Here is a 26198-nt window from a genome sequence, read left to right as displayed (position 1 = left end):
TTCCATACTAATAACTGCTGTTAGATAGTAATAATAGCAATGGCATATTGCTATCTGACAGATACAGTGCCTTGCAAAAGTATTCATCCCCCTCGGCGTTTTTCCAATTTTGTTGCATTACAACCTGTAATTTAAAAGGATTTTTATTTGGATTTCATGTAATGAACATACACAAAATAGTCCAAATTGGTGAAGTGAAATGAAAAAAAATACTTGTTTCAAGAAATTATTAAAAAATTCTAATGGAAAAGCAGTGTGTGCATATGTATTCACTCCCTTTGCTATGAAGCTCCTAAATAAGATCTGGTGCAACCAATTACACTCAGAAGTCACATAATTAGTTAAATAAATTCCACCTGTGTGCAATCTACTGTAAGTGTCACATGATCTGTCACATTATCTCAGTATATATACACCTGTTCTGAAAGACCCCAGAGTCTGCAACACCACCAAGCAAGGGGCACCACCAAGCAAGCGGCACCATGAAGACCAAGGAGCCCTCCAAACAGGTTAGGGACAAGTGAGAAGTACAGGTCAGGGTTGGGTTAAAAATATTTATCAGAAATATTGAACATCCCACGGAGCACCATTAAATCCATTATTAAAAATTGAAAGAATATGGCACCACAACAAACCTGCCAAGAGAGGGCTGCCCACCAAATCTCACGGACCAGGCAAGGAGGGCATTAAATCAGAGAGGCAACAAAGAGACCAAAGAATTTTTATAGAAAGTTAGCAAAAATAGATAAGATCTTGCTACCATGGAAAGGAAAATACCTGTCTATTTGTGGAAAAATCATCCTGATTAACTCTTTAATCATATCACAGTTTACCTATTTGCTTATGGTTTTGCCTACACCTAGTGACCTGCCTTTTAAATTATATGAACAAAAAATATTCAATTTTATTTGGAACTGCAAGCCAGATAAAATTAAAAGGGCCTATTTATATAACGAATATGAATTCGGAGGGCAGAAATTATTAAATATTAAAGCATTAGACCTCTCACTAAAGGCATCAGTTATACCAAAGTTATACTTAAATCCAAACTGGTTTTCTAGTAAATTGGTACGAATGTCTCATCCTATGTTCAAGAAGGGCCTTTTTCCCTTTATTCAGATTACACCTGCCCACTTTCGGTTGTTTGAAAAGGAAATAATCTCCAAAATATCTTTCTTTTTTAAACAAGCCTTAGAAAGTTGGTTGCAATTTCAGTTTAATCCACCTGAAAAGACAGAACAAATAATACAACAAATATTGTGGTTAAATTCAAATATAGTAATTGATAAAAAAAAACTGTGTTTTTCAAAGAAATGTTTAAAAAAGGTATAATTTCAGTGAATGATATTATAAATAGGACTGGTGGAGTGATGTCACACATGCAGCTAACACAGACATATGGAAATGTCTGCTCTACCCAAAATTACAACCAATTAATTGCAGCATTACCACAAAAATGGAAGAGGCAAGTAGAAGGGGAAAAAAGTATGGAACTTGTATGTCGGCCCTGTATTAAAGAACATAAATGGCTAAAGAAAACTGTGATAAATAAAAACATATACCAATTTCCTTTAAAGACCAAAAAACGAATAGCTGTGCCATATAAATTGCTAAGTAGTTGGGAAGAGATTTTCGATGTACCCATTCCATGGCACATGGTTTATGAATTGATACGGTCTACTGGTCCTACTGCAGTGCTCAATAGTGTTGTGAAGGAGAGGAGTGAGATCAATGGAGATGTGGTTGTAGAGAATGCCGAGGCTCATCAGAACATTGTTCACAAGCCTGCCGTATGAGCAGAAGAGAGAGACGTGGAGATCGCACCAGGGGAGAAGTTATGTGTGAAAGTGGGCTGCCAAGCCAAGTAAGTCATGCTTAGCTAACCGCTACAACATAAATCTGATATGGTCGTCAATTTCTGGCGGCATCACGTGTAATGCAGTCTTATCTATTATCTGACTGAATCAATTGCTTATGTAGATTCCGTTTTTTGAACAATGATTTGTGTCCCTCCATCCTCCTGAGTAGCGCAGCGGTCTAAGGCACTACATCTCAGTGCAAGAGGCACTTGTTCTACAGTCCCTGGTTCAATTCCAGAATGTATCACATCTGGCCGTGATTGGGAGTCCCATAGGGCGGTGCACAAGTGGTCCAACGTTGTCCGTTATTTGGCCATCATTGTAAATAAGAATTTGTTCTTAATTGACTTGCCTAGTTAAATAAAGGTAACAAAAAAAAGTCCTATTCTAGGAACTTGGGGTGTTGTGCAGAGCTGCTGCTGCACTTCCCCTCTTTCAACATTGGGAGGCGCCTTTAGGTCACAGTTGGCAGTAAAGAGGAGAGTCTTCTCCTGCACTTTGCTCACTACTGCTCGGCAGCCCTACTGCTCGGCAGCCCCATTGCCCCCTCCTCAAGCTGCCCAGATGGTCACTGTGATGGCTTCACATCCACCTCACTCTCTCTGTTCTGTATTATGTAATGAAGTACAGCATGTTCAGCGTACTAACCACATTTCCCTATGGAATTATAAAGATAACCTTGAATACGCTGTCCCCTAACATTCTGTATAATCAGAAATGCTTTTTCCCTAACCTAGTTACTGTACCCATGACGGACATGTTGAATGATGACAGTTTGGTCCAAATTGTTGAATTACACCTCTCTCCTGTGTAGCTAGATGAAGTCCCTAGCCTATGACTTCTTATGTTGTATTTCACAGATCAGTAATGAGGAAGTGAGTCTGAGGGTGAACATTAGTTTCAGCATGGCTACATGGGAAAGCCTCTAGAGGTTCACCTTCAACAGGTACCTTCCTGGTTCTGGGTAGGAGTGTGATTGTTTAAACGACATTGGGATCGTTAATGTTTAGAAAAAATCCCTAACCAAAAAACGTAGGATTTTATTTTCTCCAAATTTCAATCACAGTGCAGTTATCACAATACGACCACTAACAGGTCCCGATCATCATCATAAAGAGTAAAATAAAAATTCAACAAATACCTCATGCAACAATGCTGTAACATTAGTAGCATAAGATATGCATCTTTTAAATCATTTGCCACGTATATAAAGCTCTCCACACGTCACCGTCACTAACAGTTGGAACAATTGAAGAGTGAGACAGGAAAGCGACAGCAGCAAAGTCCTGTAGTGGCAATACTTTGAGAAGTTTATTGAGAAGGTGATGAAATGCGAACTTTGTGAGGTTGAACTGAGCTACAGTGAAAGTACAGGTGCAATGCTGTTAGGGAGGCACTGTGAGACCCAACCCGTTGTTGGCAGCAGTGCGATAAGGGATGGAGTCTAAGCCCATCCCAATTTCAGGGCAGCTTTTCAACCAGCAGCTGAACCTGTCTCAGAGGGAGGCAGTGAAGCATATCCTGGCACGGGAGTGCCGGCCCACCCAGTACATCCTGTTTGGATCCCCAGGGACAGGAAAGATGATCACCCTCATGGAGGCCATACTGCAGGTTCTGTACTGTACACTTCTCAACCCAATGGATATCACAACCTTTTACATTTACATTTGAGTCATTTTAGCAGACACTCTTATCCAGAGTAACTTAGTGTGTTCATTTTAAGATAGCTAGGTGAGACAACCACATATCACAGTCGTAGTCAGTACAATTTTCAGTTATAAGCCACATCAGTGCTAGTAGGAAAAGACACATGCAAGGTTTTGATATTTTATAGTGGGGGGGGGGGGGGTGATAAGACTGCGATGTCTTATTTAAGATCCTCTTTGAAGAGGTAGGGTTTCAGAGGTTTTTGGAAGATGGGCAGGGACTCTGCTGTCCTAGCATCAGGGTGAAGCTCGTTCCACCATTGGGGTGCAAGGACAGAGAAGAGCTTTGACAACCAGGCCCGCATTCAAATAGTATTTATTTTCATTCATATACTTGACTGTTTGGTTCTGCCTGGAGTGCCAGATGAGCAGGAGTTGCACATTTACTATGTTCTATTGATTCCATTGCACCTGGCAAGCTCAGTCAAGTTTCTTGTGATTGGTTGTATTTGGTTATTTACAAAAGTTGCCCTCATTCTAGTTCTCTGGATAAACAGTGAAATGTCTCCTCTTGTTCCCATACTGTAGGTGTGTTACCTCCTGCCCAGTAGTTATGTTCTGGTGTGCACTCCCTTCAACAGTGTTGCTGACCTCATCTGTATCCAGCTCCATGACAGTTGGTTCCTGCACGCTAAGAGCCTGGCCCGCGTCAACACCTCCTGTCAACAGGAAGAGGTACTGCACCCACCGCCACCGCCTCGATCCTATTTTCTCTACCAGTTTATACCTCTGTCTGTATCTCCTGTAGGCCATCCCTGAGGTTAAGGCAGTACTCTCGGGCTGGGAAGGACATCCGACATGCTTCCTTCGGCAGGATCGTGGTCAGCACCTGTACCAGCGCTGGCATGTTCTACCAGATTGGGCTGCGGTAAGGGACAAGAAGATAACAAGGCTCCCTTATGTTAAAGGTCCAATGCAGCCATTTCTATCTCAATATCAAATCATTTCTGGGTAAAAATGAAAGTAGCTTACTGTGATTGTTTTCGATTAAAATGGTCAAAAATTTAAAAAAAAATAGTTTCTTAGCGAAAATCAATTTCTCAAGCAAGAATTTTGCTAAGACTGTAGGGGAGTAGTCTGAGTGTGGAGAAAATGGAAAACTAGCTGTTATTGGAAAAGGTTTGGTCTATTGGTCTATTAACAAAACTCCTTCCCATCAAAACAGGCTGAAATTTCAGGCCGTCTTTTCAAACAGTTCTTACAGTAAAAGTGCAGTATCATAATTTTCACAATTTCGCAGTATTATTCCAACCTCATAGTGTGGAAATATATAACACAGAAAAATCACATTTTTGATTACACTGGGCCTTTAAGGTCCATTGTTAACCTCCATCATCAGACAAACTACTCTGAAGATGATCACAATACAACATGTATTAAAATAATGAACGTTGTTGTTTTTTCCTCAGTGTGGCATTGATACCCCTAGGGCTTCTGTCAGGGAGAGACGGACAGGTTAGACTAAACAGAGTACACTACAACCACAAAAAAACCTGGAACACCCTTACTAAAGTGGTGCAACCGTTGAAAAAACATTGCACATGACATGACTGACAGAAGTCATAACAAGTCACTGTATTTTGTGGCCTCTTGATCAAAAAGTGAATCATATGTTCTGTTGCTACCCCCACAGTTCACATAGTTCTGTCTGGAGACCCCAGGCAGATGGGTCCAATTGTGAAGACCAAGCTGGCGCAGGCATTGAGCCATGGGGTGTCCATGCTGGAGAGACTGATGGCCAACCCCCTGTACACAAGAGAGAGTGGGGAATACCACCCAAAGCTGGTGAATACACACACACACACACACACACACACACACACACACACACACACACACACACACACACACACACACACACACACCTCCGTACTGGCAACGTCTACAGCATTACAAACGCATATGAGCACGTGCAAGAGTCAGAATTGCATACACATTTACACACACACTCCCTGTCAGTGCCATGGTCATCTAAATCATGCATAGTGAGTCACCAACTAAATCCAGATGATGCATCTTTTTCTACATAATGTTTTGACTTGCATTGTAATATATGATAATATATGCCATTTAACAGACGCTTTTATTCAAAGCGACTTATGGGTGGCCCCAGCGGAAATCGAGCCCACAAGCCTAGGTGTTGCAAGCGCCATGTTCTACCGACTGAGCCACACAGGATCACATTGTAAATAGATGGCTCCAAATTTTATTGCATTCTCATGGTGTCCTCTCTTCTCCCTCCAGGTGACCAAGCTGGTGTTTAACTACCGTTCCCTGAGGTCCTCCTGGCCCGGCCCTTTAGACTGTTTTACAGTGGGGAGCTGTGTGTCAGGGCCCAGAGGGCCGTCTGCCCATCAAGGGATTACCCCTCATCTTCCATGGAGTCAGGATGAGGGCTCTATCTGTTTCTCTCGCTCTCTCCTTATGTTTCTTTCTGTCTTTCTCTGTCCAAAATAGACTCAAGACAATGGGATCTTTCTCAATAGTCTTTCCTTGAATCCTTGTGGGCCTCAACTGGGATTCTCTGCCTCTAACCCTATTAATGGGGCTGAGTCACTGGTTTACTGGTGCTCTTTCATGCTGTCCCTAGGAGGGGTGCGTCACTTGAGTGGGTTGAGTCTCTGACGTGATCTTCCTGTTCGGGTTGGCATCCCCCTTGGGTTCGTGCCATGGGGGAGATCTTCGTGGGCTATACTCGGCCTTGTCTCAGGGTAGTAAGTTGGTGGTTGAAGATATCCCTCTAGTGATGTGGGGACTGTGCTTTGGCAAAGTGGGTTTGGCTTATATCCTGCCTGGTTGGCCCTGTTTGGGGGTATAGTCGGACGGGGCCACAGTGTCTCCCAACCCCTCCTGTCTCAGCCTCCAGTAATTATACTGCAATAGTTTATGTGTCAGGGGGCTAGGGTCAGTCTGTTATAGCTGGAGTATTTCTCCTGTCTTATCCAGTGTCCTGTGTGAATTTAAGTATGCTCCCTCTAATTCTCTCTCTTTCTCTTGGAGGACCTGAGCCCCAGGACCCTGAGCCCTAGGACCATCATGCCTCAGGTGTAACATGGGTCATATAAAGGGGACCAAGGCGCGGCGTGTGAAGTGCTCATATTTCCTTTTTAATGAATATACTTTAACAAAACAACTAAATGACCGACAACAGTTCCATCAGGTGACATACACTAAACAGAAAACAATTACCCGCAAAACCCCGGAAGAAAAACCCCTTCTTAAATATGATCTCTAATCAGAGGCAACAAGGATCAGCTGCCTCCAATTAGAGATCAACCCAAACAATCCCAACATAGAAATAGAAAAACTAGAACTTAAACATAAAATTAGAAGACATAGAACAACCCAAAACACCCCCTGTCACGCCCTGACCTACTCTACTATAGAAAATTACATCTTACTAGGATCAGGACGTGACATCAGGACTACCTGGCCTGTTGACTCCTTGCTGTCCCCAGTGCACCTGGTCGTGCTGCTGCTCCAGTTTCAACTGTTTTGCATGCGGCTATGGAACCCTGACCTGTTCACCGGACGTTCTACCTGTCCCGGACCTGCTGTTTTCGACTCTCTCTACCGCACCTGCTGTATCTAACTCTGAATGATCGGCTATGAAAATCCAACTGACATTTACTCCTGAGGTGCTGACCTGTTGCACCCTCTATAACCACTGTGATTATTATTATTTGACCCTGCTAGTTATCTATGAACGTTAGAACATCTTGGCCATGTACTGTTATAATCTCCACCCGGCACAGCCAGAAGAGGACTGGCCACCCCTCAGACCCTGGTTCCTCTCTAGGTTTCTTCCTAGGTTCCTGCCTTTCTAGGGAGTTTTTCCTAGCCACCGTGCTTCTCCACCTGCATTGCTTGCTGTTTGGGGATTTAGGCTGGGTTTCTGTATAGCACTTTGTGACATCGACTGATGTAAAAAGGGCTTTATAAATACATTTGATTGATTGATAGTGTCTTCGTCATGTCCTCTGTCCTCCCATTTCTCAGTGTCTGCGTTTCCTCTCCTCGTTTCCCACTGACATGTTGAGAACATTTTGACAAATACAGGTTTTCCTATCTTGTCGGCACCGAGCCTAGACGTTGAACACCAATAATGCCAGCCAGCTTTCCTTCTCTCAGGGCACAGAGATGAGGGAGGGAAACAACCCGTCGTGGTTCAACCCTGGAGAGGCGGTACAGATGATGCTGTACTGCTGCCAGCTGGCCAAGAAGCTCTACAATCCTGTAGCTGCCACTGACATTGGCACTATTGCTCCCTACAGGAAACAGGTCAGTATGGCATGACCATTTAGACTGTCAACAGAGGGTACCATTCTGTTTCAGTTTTCTTGTTACTCACCTGGTATTGCTGTAAAAAGCCTAAAAATAAACATAACAAGTTCATTATTCTGTCACAACTAGTACAGTGGTCCCTTTCCCTTAACCCTGAACACCGGTCTGACCACCTGAACCTCTCCTCCTCAGTCAGAGAAGATCCGTGTGCTGCTCCACAGGGTGGGCCTGTCTGACATCAAGCTGGGCTCTGTGTAGGAGTTCCTGGGACGGGAGTTCCTGGTCATCATCTTGTCCACGGTAACATTCCCCTCCTTCATTATCTCCCTTTACAGGGTCTCAGGTCCATTAGTTTTCAATTCAGGGAAAACATTCTGAAATATAAAAAACAATGTGTCACTTTTGTACGAGTTGTATATCACTTCACTTGCTGAATTGACTGAATTGTAGATGTAAATGACACCTATCTTAATACATCTAAAATAATTACCTCTTGTTCCAGGTGAGGGCGAACGAGTCAGTGCAGGGCAACGACCTGCAAAGCATCCTGTGATTGCTGTCCAACCACAAGCGCTTCAACATGGCAGTCGTTCGGCCCAAAGCCCTGCTCATCGTCATGGGAAACTCGCACGTCCATCGTCAAGGACCCATGCTTCAACGCTCTCCTCCAGTACTCTTTTGAAAATGAGGCCTTCCTGGGCGGTGACCCCTAACCTCTATCAGGGCTGCACACAGGTGTGTTTAGAGTGTATTATGCACCACACACACACACACACACACACACACACACACACACACACACACACACACAAACAATTTGATAAAACTTGAGTCAAAGCAAGAAACTTTAATTTGTCATGAATCTCTTACTTTCTCCTCAGAGCTGCCAGTGAGAAAGAGGAGTGAGAGAGTTTGCTGTGCTCACTACTGCCCAGCTGTCCATCACTCCAACACTATCGGTCCTATTATGTTCAAATATAGTTTTCTTCATTCATTTATCACATTACCATGACTTGGCTCTCTACATTTGTTCTTCTACACAGTGAGCTGCATATGTGTTAATCAATGGAAATATGTATTGAGATGTCTTTGGAGAATGCACTCCAATTCCAAACTGCTGTAACGGTAAACTTTAGATGCAGTTGTCATGCAGTCCACTGGGTGGCAGTAGTACATATGATGATACAAGCCTTTGGTGTTCATTTTTCTTATTGGATTATTGGACTTTGACACCAGTGTCTATTTCATTTTGTGCTAGCTAGGTCATTGTTGTATTGTCAATGAGTCTATATCTAGCAACACTTCCAAAGGTGTGCTTTAGAAACATCCTGCTATAATAGAAGAGGACTGGTGCCAGTGGCTACCTGTGAGAAACCTATCACGAGTAAGAGAGGTACTGGGACCGTTCCATGGTACCTGAGTCCCACATCAAAGAGCTCCTCAGGTAAACTCAGTGAAGCTCCCTGGCAGTGTGGCACATTCAAATAAAAGCTGTCTCCTCCCTACTCATTAGAGTCCTATTGTGATTCAGTCCCAGCACCACCCCCTCTCCTCTACTTTCTCGCTGGGCTCCACCAGGGCTGACTGTCACAGGAGAGTCAGCCTGTCAGTAGCACTCAGTTGTCACATCCAGTCTCCGGGTGGACCTATAGGCAGACACAGACAGACGCTGCCTGCCGGGGTGTTTAGACACACTGTCTCCTGCAGCCTAGCATATGCTATTACTCGCATTGCTCAAAAGTGTCTGAGACACTTAAAAATAATAGTCACTCAATAGAATGGTCTCCCTTCACTGCCAGCAGGCTAAATATGACAACAGCCAGGAACCTGAGGCAGGGTTATAATATGTGTTTTTATATTTGTTTTTAAGTGTAGTTTCAGTATGTTTTCAGACCTGATTTGCTAGTTTTTATTTCTGTTTCATTTTAGTTTTAGTGTTTGGGACAGAAAACATGCCTGGGAGACTAGAAGACATTTATGTTTTTCTTTTGTTTTTTGGAATGTAACTTCTTGCAACTGGGGGTGAAGCAATAGATAAAGTAATGAGTCAGATCATAGGTTAGGTTTAAATGATAAAGTATCTGTGACTTGGATTTAAAAGGAATAGCGCCGAGACTGGTGCCAAAAATATGGTAACTCTCTCTCTCGCCTATGTTTACACCAATGAGGAGTAGGGGTTTACACCAATCCAATGATTTTTAACTTGTAAGGAGTATCAAGTTAGCTACCGATTTCTATTTGAAACACCAACTCCTAACAACATTTACCTGCCAGCTTCAATAGCTTGAAAACTTCACAAAAGCTTGAAACCCCCATTTCTGACCAAAGTTTAGGGGAAAAAAACTCAAACTTCTATTTTATTTTTGGTTTCAACGATAATAGTTTCGGTGTAGTTAGAATTTTTCAAACTGGTTTGTTAATTATTTTATTTGGGTTGACTAAATATTTTTTTCATTATTATTTTTATATTATTTTTAGTTTACTGTATTAACCTTGCTAAGAAGTTGTGTTGACTACATTCAGGTGGAAAAGACAACAGTTTAATGTGTTATTCCCATGTTTTAGGCATTCTGTATGGAAGGGGCAACATGCTGACTGACTACTCTCAGGATAGCCAAGCTAACATACCTACAAATGATCCACAGCTCCAAGTACTTTTATTTGACATTTAAGTGTAAAGAGTTTTTGGTTTGTCATTATTTTTGCTTGCCAGGTGAGAGGTGTTGCCATATTCATAAATGAGAACTTGCTGACATGGACATGTAGGTTTAACAGTAGACACGTGGTTGGCAGTGTACATAGCTCATTCCGCTAGTGCTGTACTGATTCAATGACCAGTTTGTCTGAACACCTTTTGTTCAATAAAACCATACCGAATAAGATGACCATTAACATAAAGACTACTATGTTAACCAATGTGATCATCAGTGAACATATTTGTCTGTGTGGGAGTGTGCCTCTGTGACTCCTTACTGGTCTTTGATAGACAGGTGCCCAAAGGAAGCGTAGTCCCCATTACCAACACAAACACACCGTCTACAGATAGGCAGGGGGGCCGTTAGAAAGAAAAACAGTCCCCTGCAGGGATAATGGCAGAGGGAGCTTGTTAAACGTATGGCACTATTGTTCTGACAAATTGGTCTGTGACTCTAATTGCCCAGTCAGTCCCCTCAGTAGCTCTCATCGTCTGAACCCAGGGCCCCGGCTCAGATCAGACAAGGGCTGGGCAGGCACTAAAGTCTTACAAGATGGTTGCTTGGCTGGGGACGATGGAGCTCTGACTGGAGAATGAAGGCTGTGGTAGAGATAGGGGCCAGCCAGACTGGCTGGGCCTATATTCACAAATCAAATCAAATTGTATTGTATTGGTCACATACACGTGTTTAGCAGATGTTATTGCGGGTGTAGCGAAATGCTTGTGTTTCTAGCTCCAACACTGCAGTATTATCTAACGAGAAATATCTAACAATTTCACAACAATACACACAAGACACACAAATCTAATTAAAGGAATTGAATTAAGAATATATAAATATATGGACAAGCAATGTCAGAGCGGCATAGACTAAGATACTGTAGAATAGAATTAAAAAAGTCTTAGAGAAGGGGTATTGCCCTAGGATCAGTTTTGCATTTAATATTGTAAGGAATGTGATCCTAGATCAGCACTCCTACTCTGAGACGCTTTATGAATATAGGCCCTGGGGCTTAGATTGATTTGCCTGGCACTTCTACAGTCTGAGCCTTGGCACCATTCCTTGTGCGTGTGGCAGCACTCAGACCAAGCCCTATTACTGACTCAAGCCCTCTGGGTGCAAGCCCATCAGAGATACACATCTGAACATGGCTGTGGAGGCAGACATATTCCACACAACAATTGAATTGAGTTACTTATCAACTGTGCTTTAATTTTGTGCTGCCATTAGAAGTTTGTGCGAGACGGAGGGAGTGAGAGAATCAGCATGTCATTAGAAGCGTAGCCTGGACCACCAGTCTGCATCGCAGTGGGAGATCTCTTCTAGTTGTCTGATGAGAGGCTAGGATGAGAGGTTAGGAGCATCCTGTTGCTGTCTGCCGCCAATATGACATAGTGTTATGACATCCTTCTACAGGAATTCCTTGAATACTTTTTATACCCTAATGTAGTGGTTCCCAACTCCGGTCCTTGAGTAACCCCAACAAAACACATTTTTGTTGTAGCCCCGGACAAACATAGCTGAATCAACTAAGTGAGGGCCTGATGATTAATTCACAAGTTGAATCAGATGTGCTTGTCAGGGACTATAATAAAAATGTGTACTGTACTGGGTATATGAGGACAGGAGTTAAGAACCACTGCCCTAACGTGAGATATAAAGCAGAAAAGGTATGAAATTACATAGTTACTTTTTGCACAAGCTTTTTAAAAGTAAAATAGTGAAGTTGGCTCTATGACTTGAAAGTGTCAATAATTGGCAAGAGAAATTGTATGTTTTGAATGTCATTGCAACATAAGGTACAAGATTTACACTCCCCTCCGTATTTATTTGGAATATGAAGCTAAAATTTGACAACATATAGCATTTTGGATTTCAGATCAAGTGTTTCATAAGAGGCAACAGTACAGAATGTCACCTTCTTTTTGACTGTATATTTTCATATATATATCTTTTACCTTTTAGAAATGAAATCCCTTCATGTATCTAGTATTTTTTTATGTGTATTTTGTTTTTCATAAGTATTTGGATACATTCACTTATACTGTATTAAAGTACTCAAAAGTGTATTATTTGGTCCCATATTCCTAGCACGCAATGACTACATCAAGCTTGTGACTCTACAAACTTGTTGGATGCATTTGCAGTTTGTTTTGGTTGTGTTTCGGATTATGTTTTGCCCAATAGGAACTGAATCACATTAATGTAGACCTCTTGTGTCCTTTTTAAGTCACTTTTATTTTCCTGAACACTTCTACATGAATCAAATCAAATCACATTTTATTGGTCACATACACATATTTACATTTACATTTAAGTCATTTAGCAGACGCTCTTATCCAGCAGATGTTATTGCGGGTGTAGTGAAATGCTTGTGTTCTTAGCACCAAACAATGCAATAGCATCTAACAATGAATTAATCCTGAATAATGATGAGTGACTAAGTTACATAGGAACAAAGATCATTAATCATCACTACTATGTACGATTATAGAGCAACATTTACATATTTTAGCTTCACTGTCCAAATAAATATGGAGGGGAGTGTATGTCATTATTTGATTGTCTGGGGGCTCCCGGGTGGCGCCGTGGTCTAAGTCACTGCATCTCAGTGCTAGAGGCGTCACTACATACTCTGGTTCAATTCCAAGCTGTATCACAACCAGCCATGATTGGGAGTCCAATAGGGTGGCACACAATTGGCCCAGTGTTGTCCGGGTTCGGGGTAGGCTGTCATTGTAAATACGAATTTGTTCTTAACTGACTTGCCTGGTTAAATAAAAACAATAAAAAGTATGTGTCTGTCTGCTGCAGTCAAGTTTGATCTGATTGCTACAATAGGTAGACAGAGCTGTAGCTTGCTGTTGTTGTAGCATTTAGCATGTGCATCAGTCTGTAATCTAGGGTCACATCAAAGCCCAGTGAGCCAGACAGAAACACGACTCCGCTAATGGGAGTGTGATCAGAGCTGGGCTCTGATCAGGACCCTTCTTCTCAGGAAACCCTCAAATTAGCAAAGGAGGAGACATGAAAGAGACTCAATATTGAGGAGACTGCCTGTCTGTCTACACAGAACAAATAAGCCTACACTGTTTTCTCCTGAGTAAAGTATGAATTATAAACATTCTTGATTTCACATGTCATATTTAAATGCCTGTCAGAACTTTGTCTCAAATATAAACGTGTTTCATGTACTTCTGTCGTTACAGCAGTGTTCTCAAAACAATGTCTCACAAGAAAAAAAATATATATACATGAAAACATAGCTGCTCAGCAAAGTGGCTTATGTGAACCAATCAGCAGGAGGTATTTCTAATGTAAAAGTCAATAGATTTAATGGAGAAAATAAGCCCCGGAGACTGATAGTTTTGCATTGTAATGCCTTGGCTGTGATTGCTCTCATAATGCCCCCCGCCTCCATTCACTATTACCCCCTATGTCTGCAGTCATCACAAAACTAGCTGTTGTCTCCTCTCACACCTCGTCCCAGCCTCTTTGATAGGTAGTTGATAACAGTCTGATGGGTCTGGGCTGGTTGTATATATAGAGGGGGACCACTGGCACAGAGAGACATTACCTTTCCTACAGCAAGCAACAGCAGCACCTGTCTTCTCCTTAATTGGATTTTCAGTCAGGACTTTGTTTCTCTTCACTATGGATCTCTTCTCCTTCACCCTGACTCTCCTGGTTCTCCTGGCCCCAGCCTGGGGCTTCGACCTGGGACAGTCGACCCGCTGCGTGCCTATCCCTCACCAGATGAGTGTGTGCCAGGACGTGGGCTACTCGGAGATGAGGCTGCCTAACTTGCTGGGGCACAGCAGCCTAGAGGGCGAGGTGGTACCCCGCTCAGAGGACTGGAGACCCCTGCTGCAGACTGGCTGCCATCCCCAGGCCCAGGCCTTCCTCTGCTCCCTCATCGCCCCCGTCTGCCTCGACGCGTAAGTCTGTAGCTTTTGTTTGCCTTTTACCTATACATGTCCTCTTCTATCTTTCTATGTCCTTCCTGTGTGTGTGTGTGTGTGTGTGTGTGTGTGTGTGTGTGTGTGTGTGTGTGTGTGTGTGTGTGTGTGTGTGTGTGTGTGTGTGTGTGTGTGTGTGTGTGTGTGTGTGTGTGTCTCCATACTAGGCTGCTCTCTTCCTTCTCTGTCAACTTGGCTGTTCTCTGTCTATTTCCCTATTACCTTCCCCTTGAGAACATCCCACTGCTAACTCCTTCTCAAGAGGGAACTATCCACTCCTCCATCACTTATATTTCACCCTCAGTGTGTTTACAATGGAACATTCCTATCATTTTCACCCAGTGTCCAGTGTGTTTTGAACCCTGACCCCGTGTCTGTCTCTCCATCTCCAGTTTTATCCAGCCGTGCCGTAGCCTGTGTGTGGCCGTCAGGGACAGCTGTGCCCCAGTACTGGCCTGTCAGGGCCACGTCTGGCCAGAGGCGCTAGACTGTGACCGTTTCCCTACCCAGGAAGACATGTGCCTGACCCCCCACCCCAAACACAGCAACAGCCACCTTGCCAAAGCATTGCCTAAACCCGCATGCCAAGCATGTCCTTCCGTGGAGGAGCACCCTTCACTGAAGACAGTTCTGGACGCTCTGTGCCAGGATGATTTTGGTAAGCATGTGCAATAATGTACTGTACGTATGTGTCTGTTTGCATTGATTAGTATGTTATGCAAGTTTATTAGTGTGTATATTTGTACCATACATATGTGTGTAGTTCTGTCTCAGCTAGCATACTCACCTTCTGTCCTCTCTCTCCTCCCTCAGCTGTAACAGCCAAGCTGTCTCGCCGGCGCCGGCCCTCGGGGGAGCCAGAGTTTGAGGTGGAGGGCCGGGTAGAGTTTATCCGCCAGGGCCCCCTGCTTCCCTACGACACCCAGCACCTCCTCCATCAGTGGCTGCTCATCAACCTGCCCTGTGCCAACGTACTGGTCCGGCCCGGCCGCACCCAGCTCTACCTGCTGACTGGCGCCGTGCAGTCCGATGGCACCCTGGCCCTCACCCGCCTCTTCCCCTGGCACAAGAAGAACAACAGCATCACAGTGGCTGCGCGCAAGTGGAAACACCACAAGTGTTGAGTGACTGGATGATAGGAGTGATATAATGAAAAATATGATCTCTGTTGAATCTGTGTTGCTTAGAATGGCGTCCTGAGTAGAAGGTCGGTTGAGTATATGATGTTTTCTGAAGATACTGACTTGATGTCAGAGGTGTTAGAGCTGGACTCTCTCATTGGCCCTCTGTTGCCCTCTGCTCCTTCACAGTAGCTCAGCTACAGCACACAGTAATAGAATGCACTCTAAAAACTGTACATAGTAATAGCGAAATGTAAATTATTTCTAAAGAGTATTATTGTCTATTTAGATAATGCCGTATTTATGTGTTTCGTATGTTGGATTTTTCTGTTAAGTGAGTGAAAATGATATGATAATAAAATGTCAATATTTAATCTATTTCTATTGAATTAGTGTTGGTTATTCTATATGATTCATAGAGCATGTGAAATAGCCTGAACCTTACAGCCAAGCAGGTGAATGAAGAATGGTGCAGGAGTGCAGGATGTCCAGATAGTGAATGGATGAGGAAAAGACAAAGTCCAAAAATAAAATTGTCTTACAAACAACCCAGTTCCAGCATAACATCTGGCATTCACCATGATTGTACAATGTTACATTTAATTGGCATTTTATATTTGTAATATCTGTCATTTATTTGATATTGTCCCTGAGGTCCTTGGTAGCAAGCACTATCTTTATTGATGTACTGTATTTTTGTGTGAATATTAAAGGCCCAGTGCTGCCCAAAACTTGTGTTTTATATATATTTTCACACTATGAGGTTGGAATAATACTGTGAAAATGATAATGTCATTTAAGTGTAAGAGCTGGTTGAAAATACCTGTTTTAGTTGGATGGAGTTTTGGCCTGCCTGGTGACATCATCAGACAGTATAAGTTAATAGACCAATAACAAAGAGAGTTTCAAACCTCTCTGCCAATAACAGCTAGTTTTCAGGTTACATATCCCTCCCATTAGGCTCATCCAATTAGACCCCTCAGACCACTCCCAGACAGTCCTAGCAAAATTCTAGCTTGTGAAGTTGTTCTTTGCTTAGAAGCTATTTTTATTTATTTTTAACCATTTTAATTAATAACAGTAAGATACATTATTGTTACACATAAATAATTTTATATTGAGATAAAAATGCCTGCATTGGGCCTTTAAATACTATAACTTATTACGGTTGTCTTGTATTACTATTGCATACTCAACATCTTGAATATTAACATGGAATGAAGAAATCAGCATTGAATGAATCATTTTATTTACAGAAATTGTTTCAGTTAAAAGAGTAAAATAAATATTCTGAATACAGTCTTACATGTTAAAGCATTTGTACATGGTTGTGTGTAGCTGACTGACCTTCAGTTTGTGTTTATATACAGTGTATGATATAATAAAAGTTTCCAAAACACTTGTAGTCAGTCTACAAAATGTTACTACACAATAGCAATCCACAAAATATTAAAATGACAAGTATTTTCTTGTTATGGAGTGTTAGTCGTTTTATCCAATGCTCAATGCCCATCTTTCAGTCTGTCATCCTCTCAGGGGTCAGAGGTCATAGTGTGTCTGTGCGGACTCAATGGCTGTTTCACAGTCACAGGTTCCTTGCATGACTCTTTCTCTGTGGTAACTCCTGTGTCCGTGTCCCGCTGCTGTGATGGTGAGCTGTCTGATGGCGTGCCCGTGCTCTCTGGTGCCCCCTTGCGTTCCTCTTCCTGGTTGCAGCCCCGGGACATGAGCTCCTCCATGGGGGAGCGGCAGCTGTGGCCCCCCTTCTCCTTACAGTTCCTCCACTTCATTCTCCGGTTCTGAAACCAGATCTTCACCTACAGTAGACACACAGGTCAGTGAGAGGTTCATTTTGAGGTGCCAGTTGTTTTGTTTAGTCAAATCTAGTCTATGATACAGCAGGGAGCATTATCTCTATTTATTCAGTCTGTTTGAAGTGCCACAATTATACTTTTCTAAGTAGTGCCACAATTATACTTTTCTAACTTAGACAAACACTTAGAGCATATGCAATTTTAGTCTACTTCTCTGCGTTTCAAATCTAAAATAAGAACAGAAATATCTTCTTCCAATCAAACGCTACAGCTGTTTTAGTAACCACCTCAACTACAACTGAAATATTGACCACTTTCCCCGTACTTTAGACAAAAGCTTAGAGGGTATGACATCTTGGTCTACTTCTTACAATTATCACAGTAGTGATAGCAGTATTGCAATAACATTTTAAGATGAGGGACACTTACAATAGAAGTGACTCTAGATATTTACTAAATCTAGGCTGGAGCACACAGACCCAGTAAGATGTGTTTGCATTCAATGAAGAGGTGAGATGAGAAGAAAATATGATGTAGCATGGGATGTAAAATGGGGTTGTAATGGTGACCTCTGACCTAGACTGTAGATACAGTATATGGTATCCTACCTGGGATTCCTTCAGGCTGAGATCTGCTGCCAGTTTGTTTCTGTCTGTCTTGCTGATGTATTTCTGTCTTTTGAACGTTTTCTCCAGCTCCTTCCTCTGCTCATCCGAAAACACCGCCCTCCTCAGGATCCCTCGCCGGGGTTTGGGGCTCGTATCCGGGGACCACATGGGAATATAGGCTCCCTCTGGAAGGTCAGAGGTCAGAATCATTCATATTAATGTTTGTATTCCAACTAAAAATAACCTGACTTGAGGAAAGGCAAATGTCATTTTTTGCATTGGGTTATTATGGATAAGTAAATTCATTTTCATATGTTCTCTGTTGCATGAATGCAATGGAACATTGCCCTACTAGATACAAGTACCAATATTTTAATATAGAAATGGATGTAATGTGAATGAAGTCAATAACAAGAAAGCATTTTAATACACAAGATAAATGTATTACTGTATAGTCCCACCTCAAGTGGACTGAAATAGAAAATCATCCTAATTAATGAATGGGCATTTTGGTATTCAAATGCATTATTACTCTGGCTATCATATCCAGTCCAGTCCAAAGCACTGAATATATCCTTATAATGATTATATACTTAACAAAAATATAAACGCAATATGCAACATTTTTCTAAGATTTTACTGAGTTACAGTTCATATCAGTTAATCAGTCAATTAAAAAAAATGAATTTGGCCTTAATCTATGGCTTTCACATGGCTGGGAATACAGATATGCATCTGTTGATCACAGTTACCTTAAAAAAATGGACCTCACAATGAGCCTCAGGATGTCGTCACAATATTTTTGTGCATTCAAATTGTCATTGATAAAATGCAATTGTGTTTGTTAGTAGCTTATGCCTGGCCATACCATAACCCTACCGCCACCATGGGGCACTCTGTTCACAATGCTGACATCAGCAAACTACTCGCCCACCCGACTCCATACACGTAGTCTGTGGTTGTGATGGCGGTTGGATGTACTGCCAAATTCTCTAAAATTACATTGTAGACGGCTTATGGTAGAGAAATGAACATTCAATTCTCTGGCAACAGCGCTGTGGACATTGATGCAGTCAGCATGTCAATTGCACACTCGCTCAAACAACATGGTACCAACACATTTTGGTCAGTGTAAAAGGCAGACTCACTCATCTACTAACTGGCTCACTTCGTCACTCACTATCTACATGGATTGTGTCCATTTTCCGTCAATCTTATACACACTTACTCTCCACTACTTACTTTGCATCAATCTGTCTAATTTAACAAAATGTGGGTGACTAAAGAGAGAATGGAGACCCATTTTCACAGAGGAGAAAGAGATTTGGTGAAGAGCAATCCCACACTGAATGACTCACGCACAACAAGAGTCAAGTGGAACATTTGACCAAATCCCATTGAGCAATGCCTTTTTAATCTGTACGACAAATCTGCACACAGACCACCTCTGGGGTGCGAGTAACCGGTTAGATGCGCTCCTCAGGCCTCAATGGCTACCACTTAAATTGAGTTTTAACAGGTCACTCCCAAGGGCTTAATGGTCTGAGAGCACAACCCTGAGGGTCCTGCCACAAAGGCTGTTCATTGAAAGGACACTACTCGCTGGCTCAGCGCTCCTCAACAAATAATATCTCTTGCAGGTATGGGCCTGGTTCTATGGGAAGATGAGCTCGAATAAGTCTATACACTTTCATTGAGTGTTTTATGTTCCAGTCAGGGGACTTTAAATGGACAGGAATGAGAGTGAGTTGACAGGAGAAAGGAGGGAGTTGAGGAGCTGGGTTCTGTGGCCACACAAAGAGGTAGTGGGCAGCCCCCTTTCTGCAGAGGAATAGCTGTTTTCTGTGTTTTTGTGCTTCACAGAGTTTATTACTGCAGTGAAAAATTGCAGCGGGGTTACTTGTGGATGGGGGAGTGAAAGTGCTGATTGGTCACGGCATTGTCCTGTTGCTGGGCACTGTGGGAAAGTGTCAGCCCACTAAGAAGGCTCAGGGAACCAGGGAGGGGTGTGGGGGACCAGGGGTCTACTGAGGGATTATATTTGCTGCCTCACTTGTCAGGAGTCAAAAGACCTAGCAACTAGCATCACAACCCTGACAGAAGTCAGGAGAAATCAATGCTGCCCTCGTCATGAGACTTTCACTATGAAAGGTTAATACAGATTTCACAATAACTCCAATTACATAACATAATTCAAATATAGATTCTGGTTTCATGGAAATATTTTCAGATAATCAACTACACTAAGTAATTTTAGGAGCCTCATTATAAACACAAACAATCCCCTCCTTTGGCAAGTCGGAACATTAGCAGTTTGGTCACACTGATTCAATTATCACAGTTGGACCAACTATCAGCCAAACTGTCCTATGTGCTGAGACTCAGCTCACAGAGATGCAATACGAATGTCACACAGAAACCAATAACAGTTACAGTGGCATACCACTTATTATTACAGTCCTAATCTGACAGAGACGAGACGCTCTGCACACTTGAGTGGGCCTGTGTGCGCATCTATATGACTGCAAATGGGGGCCTTAATGGCCATAAAAGCACCCCCACACCCCGCTCCACAACCTCCTCCCCACCCCACCCCTAAATGGTCTAAATAGCTGTGAATGGTCATGAATGGCAGTGCAGAGAGTTGAGTGGAGAATTAGCTCCTTGGCATTGCATCAGTAATTAGCCGTAGAGAATATGGGAGACCCTGCTGTTAATGCTTAGAGAGCAGCTGAGGCATCGCTGATGAAGTATTAAACACTCACTGGAGAAGACAGGTGGAGGGCTGGACCCACCACAGCACACTGCTGCCAGCACATACTGAGGGCCCCGTAGAAACACACTGCTCAACAGGCCTGCAGAGAGGAGAGAGAGAGGGAGAGGGGGAAGGAGGGATAGAGAGAGGGGGAGAGAGAAATAAGGGGGAAAGGGAGAGAGAATATGGAGAGAGGGGGTAAATTAAAGTAAAAAATAACATGGACAGAGAGACATATAAGGTGTAATTTCAGAGGAAAGACAGGATCTCTTTTAGTAGATTTTATTACGTCCCCCAGCCCCGCACACTTAATTATACTGGATTTTATATACTGGAGTTTCCTGGTAGATTTTCCCCACATGTTCCATTATTCTCTACAGTAGCTCAAAGGGAATAGGAGAGATACTTAATGGTGCAGTTAAGAGTGCCTCTCTCACTTTATAACTACCGGGGGTTGCTACCCACTTTATATGTACACTGAGTGTACAAAACATTAGGAACACCTGCTCTTTCCATGACGTAGTCTAACCAGGTGAATCCAGGTGAAAGCCATGATCCCTTAAATCCACATTAGTTAGAGTACATGAAGGGGAGGAGACAGGTTAAAAATGATGTTTAAGCCTTGAGACAACTGAGACATTGATTGTGTGTGTGTGCCATTCAGAGCGTGAATGGGCAAGACAAAAGATTTAAGTGCCAGGTGCACCGGTTTGAGTGAGTCAAGAACTGCAACGCTGCTGGGTTTTTCACGCTCAACAGTTTCACGTGTGTATCAAGAATGGTACACCACCCAAAGGAAATCCAGCCAACTTGACACAATAGTGGGAAGCATTGTATTCAACATGGGCCAGCATCCTCATGGAATGCTTTCGACACCTTATAAAGTCCATGCCCGAACAAATTGAGGCTGTTCTGAAGGCAAAAGGGCTGCAACTCAGTATTAGGAAAGTGTTCTTAATGTTTTGAACACTCAGTGTATATACTGTATTCTAGTCAAGGCCTATCCTATAAAACCTCTGCTGTACACACCTTTTCTATTCATATACTGGCCATTATGTCTATATACACCTCATACACATATCATATTTATTTTCTTTTTTTTTTTTGTATTTGTGTGTATTGTTTTGTATTTTCTGGTATTAATGCACTGCTGCAGGAACACAAGCATTTCGCTACACCCGCGATAACGTCTGCTAAATATGTGTATGCGACCAAAACAATTTGATTTGATTTGAGATGGAAGCTGGTATGAGATACATTTACGACATGTGGTGTGTAAGCATGTACATTTCTCTGCGCCAAAATCTATTCATTCAATACAAATATTACATATTGCATGTTTTGGGTAGTCAAACGGTAAACATTAGAGGAGCAACTAAACTGTTCAAAAAAATGGACTCTGACTTTCATTATTGTCATGTGTATAACTACTACGTGTTATCTTTTAGACAGAAATTATCTGTTGATAAACCACTGCTGGCTAAGTTTATGGTTAGGGCTAGGGAAATGGTTAAGTTTATGGTTAGGGCTAGGGCTAGGGTAAGGGTTAAGTTTAGGGCTAGGGCTAGGGTAAGGGTTAAGTTTAGGGTAAGGGCTAGGGTAAGGGATAAGTTTAGGGTTAGGGCTAGGGTAAGGGTTAAGTTTATGGTTAGGGTTAGGGCTAGGGTAAGGGTTAAGTTTAGGATTAGGGCTAGGGTAAGGGTTAAGTTTTGGGTTAGGGCTAGGGTAAGGGATAAGTTTAGGGTTAGGGCTAGGGCTAGGGTAAGGGTTAAGTTTATGGTTAGGGTTAGGGCTAGGGTAAGGGTTAAGTTTAGGGTTAGGGCTAGGGTAAGGGTTAAGTTTAGGGTTAGGGCTAGGGTAAGGGTTAAGTTTAGGGTTAGGGCTAGGGTAAGGGATAAGTTTAGGGTTAGGGCTAGGGCTAGGGTAAGGGTTAAGTTTAGGATTAGGGCTAGGGTAAGGGTTAAGTTTAGGGTTAGGGCTAGGGTAAGGGTTAAGTTTAGGGTTAGAATAAGGATTAGGGCTAGGGTAAGGGTTACGTTTAGGGTTAGGGCTAGGTAAGTGTTAAGTTTAGGGTTAGAATAAGGATTAGGGCTAGGGTAAGGGTTAAGTTTAGGGTTAGGGCTAGGGCTAGGGTAAGGGTTAAGTTTATGGTTAGGGTTAGGGCTAGGGTAAGGGTTAAGTTTAGGATTAGGGCTAGGGTAAGGGTTAAGTTTAGGGTTAGGGCTAGGGTAAGGGTTAAGTTTAGGGTTAGAATAAGGATTAGGGCTAGGGTTAGTAGATAGTTGAAATATTACTAATAGTCTGTAGAGCATCTGCAGATGGACCATCCAAATAAAGTGTTACCTAAATGGCAATATAGCAAATGGAATTTGTATCTGATATAATTTTCTGATATTTTGAACTGAAGGCATGGAAGAATACGTTGATATGATGAAGAGGTTGCACTTCCTAACAGTGTCTTTTTAATGACAAATGTAAATAAATAGGATTTGTTCTGAACAATAAGTATTTTCTGAAAATGTGCTTTAATTCGACTGATTCTAAACATTTCAAATCATGTTGCATGTATTTTGACATGAGGGAGAGCAGAGTCGAAACAACTGGTTTTGTCAAATATAAAGCACATACATTTTTAATAAACATATATATAAAATCAAATCACATTTCCCCCATGTATGGTTTCAAAGGCCTACACATTAGATCTCACAATCACTAATGTAATATAATAATATCATCATGTGGTGTATTATATACCATTGTACCTGAGTGTGGCTGAGGAGGAAGCCCTCTGTCTTTGGCTCGTTCACAGTTTTTACTCTGGCCCTCATAGACAACATGCTGAGGGCCCCAGGTGCTCCTGTAGGGGCCGGTCGAGGGCCCCTTGAAGAGCCCACTTGTTGGCCCACCTGAGGTGGGCGAGGAAGAGGATGAGGGAAAGGATGGCCCTGCTGAGCACAGCAGGTTGTCGATGAGGAAGCTCTTCCCAGAGATGCCAAAGCCAGGATGAGTAGGAGATGATCTTGCCGCCATATTGTCCTTCTGACCACCGATCATCCTGTTCACTGTGACCCTAAGGAACGCTCCCTCACTCTATTAAGGCAACTCCCGCACCTCTCTGATTCAGGGTTGGGTTAAACGCAGAATACACATTTCAGTTGAATGCATTCAATTGTACAACTGACTAGGTATCCCCCTTTCCCTTTCCCATTCACTCACCTCACAACACAGCCCATTAGTCTCAGCAGTCACAGAGCCAAGTGACAGAAGAGACACAAGTTTGAGATATAATCCCTCCAAGACACCCCAGACCATGGCCAACTTCATTAAAGTCCCAGGAAAAGAAAAGCTCTCTCTCTCCCTCTTCTTCTCTTCTCTCCTCTTCTCCTCCAGGGTCTGCACTTTGCTCCAGGGCTGTCGCGTGATTGGCTAAGAGGCTCTAATGTGATTCTCAATTCAGATAAGACTGGGTGCATTCAGGAGTGGCAGAAGGTGGGTCCGTCTCCATTCATTATGTCAACTTGCCTATTAAATGATAGACACCCGATAAAATGGACTGATGGCCAAAGTTTAACGTGCACCAAGCATATTTCTCATTCCTGCAGTAAATAGTTTTCTCTTTTCTGCAGCTACCTTAGAGCAGCCATTGTGTCCCATAGAAAGGCATGGAGGCAATTAAATAGTTTGCAGCTCATTTGTGCACACAATGCATAATAATATTATTTGGTTTGGTTTGATCTAGGTCACTGTTTACGTATTCATTTTGATGCAAGATAACCGAACTAGAAAAAAAGTAAATTCCCACAAAGAATGTGATCCTGTACATTGCCTTCTCATATCTTTACTTTTCAAGAGTTAATCATTTTATAATTATTCTGATTGAGTAATAGTGTGCAAATTTGACATAGAATTTTAGTATCTATTACATTTTTTAAATGAAATGTTTTGGTCAAGAATGGAATTTGATCGCAATTGCACTTAACTTTAATTGACCACCAGATACAGAATATGAATGTTGTGAATGACCGATTCATCAGGTCATTCATATTTAATTTCTTACTCTATGAATTCAAACCAATGAATATGTCTTTCAGATTGCCTCTGTAATGGTCTAAGTGGTATTCTCCCACCACTTTCCTCCTCTTTTTAGTGACTTGGTTGGCCTACTATGGTTTGTCACTCACAGACTTGACAGGCCTATTCGTTCCTGCTTGAGATAGAGAATCGATTCCGTCAGTTTTAAAAATACCTTTCGTCCAGCTTGACAGAAATATGCACAAAAAAGCTGTGAAGGATCTACAGCGGTTAACGTTAGGGTCTGATGTGGACGAAAGAGAAAGACAATGTAAGAGGTCAACATTGATAGAACTGTGTAGTTGAAATACTATTGGTTATGTGAGAAGCAGCTGTATATAATACTACAACATATTCAGGGCACAGGAGGTTGGTGGCACCTTAATTGGGGAGGACGGGCTCTTGGTAATGGCTGGAGAGGAATGAGTGGAATGGTATGAAATACATCAAAAACATGGTTTCCATGTGTTTGATTCCATTCCATTGACTCCGTTCCAGACATTATTATGAGCCTTCCTCCTGTCAGCAGCCTGCACTGATTCAGGGGAAGCCGAACTGGAACTCGAACCCGGGTTTGTTGTTATAGATTTATTGAATTTCAGAGGCACAGTTGAAGCTTTACAGGATATACATGGTATAGTACTGTATACACAGTCCAATTAAATGATTATTTGCAGGTTCCTTCTCGACAATGCAACAACAACAAGAAATAATAAAAGATAAGAATATGAACAGAAAGTAAATGGTTCAGTAGAATAGAGTAAACATTTTAGCATAAGTATAATACAGTAAGGCACAATCTGTAGTGCAATATTTACACGTGTTTTGGGGAAGGGGGGATTGGGGGGCAAGTGTTTACATTTTGCAGTATTAGCAATAGTTGTGATATGTGTGTGGCATGACTTTATATGTGTATGTGTGTGTGTGTGTGGGGGGGGGGGGGTGTATGCGTAAGTGCGTGTGTGGTATATAATAGCCAATGGGTGGCTGGCATCATGTGTAACCATATAACCCTGAGCTGACTGCTCTGGCTAATGATACTCAGCCTCATAATAGAGGAGCTGGGGGAAAGGAGGAAATTAAATTGTGGAACAGTAAACAAGCATGTCCAGGCAAAGCGAGGCGAGGGGGTGCACGGTTCGGGGGACACCTCATGCTGGGCATGGAAATTGCCCCAGACCGCCAGGCCCATTGTCTGGCCGCCAGGGAGCTAAAGGTTGCTTGTAATCAGATTTGAGGTTTTATATTCTCCAGACTGGTGGAAAAAGCGACTGTGGTGTCTCGTTTGAGGGGTGTTAGTGGGCTCAGGCTGTGCTATCTACCTC

The 26198-nt window shown here is 42.5% G+C and overlaps 2 protein-coding genes and 1 pseudogene across 2 annotated transcripts; 2 read left to right on the top strand and 1 right to left on the bottom strand.

Moving 5' to 3' along the window:
• The first annotated feature begins 3296 nt into the window (after positions 1-3296).
• On the top strand, positions 3297-8562 carry LOC115193051 (RNA helicase Mov10l1-like; annotated as a pseudogene).
• Positions 8563-14199: 5637 nt separating this feature from the next.
• On the top strand, positions 14200-15628 carry LOC115193050 (secreted frizzled-related protein 5-like). The gene is made up of 3 exons (XM_029752034.1): positions 14200-14483; positions 14897-15162; positions 15318-15628. The coding sequence occupies exons 1-3, from the start codon at positions 14200-14202 to the stop codon at positions 15626-15628; spliced, it is 861 nt and encodes a 286-aa protein (XP_029607894.1).
• Positions 15629-16853: 1225 nt separating this feature from the next.
• Positions 16854-24377, bottom strand: LOC115191552 (homeobox protein DBX2-like). The gene is made up of 5 exons (XM_029749349.1): positions 24019-24377; positions 23565-23917; positions 20813-20902; positions 18048-18232; positions 16854-17442 (listed from the first exon to the last, which is right to left on the bottom strand). The coding sequence occupies exons 2-5, from the start codon at positions 23854-23856 to the stop codon at positions 17158-17160; spliced, it is 852 nt and encodes a 283-aa protein (XP_029605209.1). The 5' UTR covers positions 23857-23917; positions 24019-24377; the 3' UTR covers positions 16854-17157.
• Between the last annotated feature and the right edge of the window lie 1821 nt (positions 24378-26198).

Source organism: Salmo trutta, chromosome 4 (assembly GCF_901001165.1).
Source record: "Salmo trutta chromosome 4, fSalTru1.1, whole genome shotgun sequence".
NCBI lineage: Eukaryota > Metazoa > Chordata > Actinopteri > Salmoniformes > Salmonidae > Salmo > Salmo trutta.
Note: the sequence above shows the minus strand (reverse complement) of the source record. Positions and strands in the feature narration are given on the sequence as shown.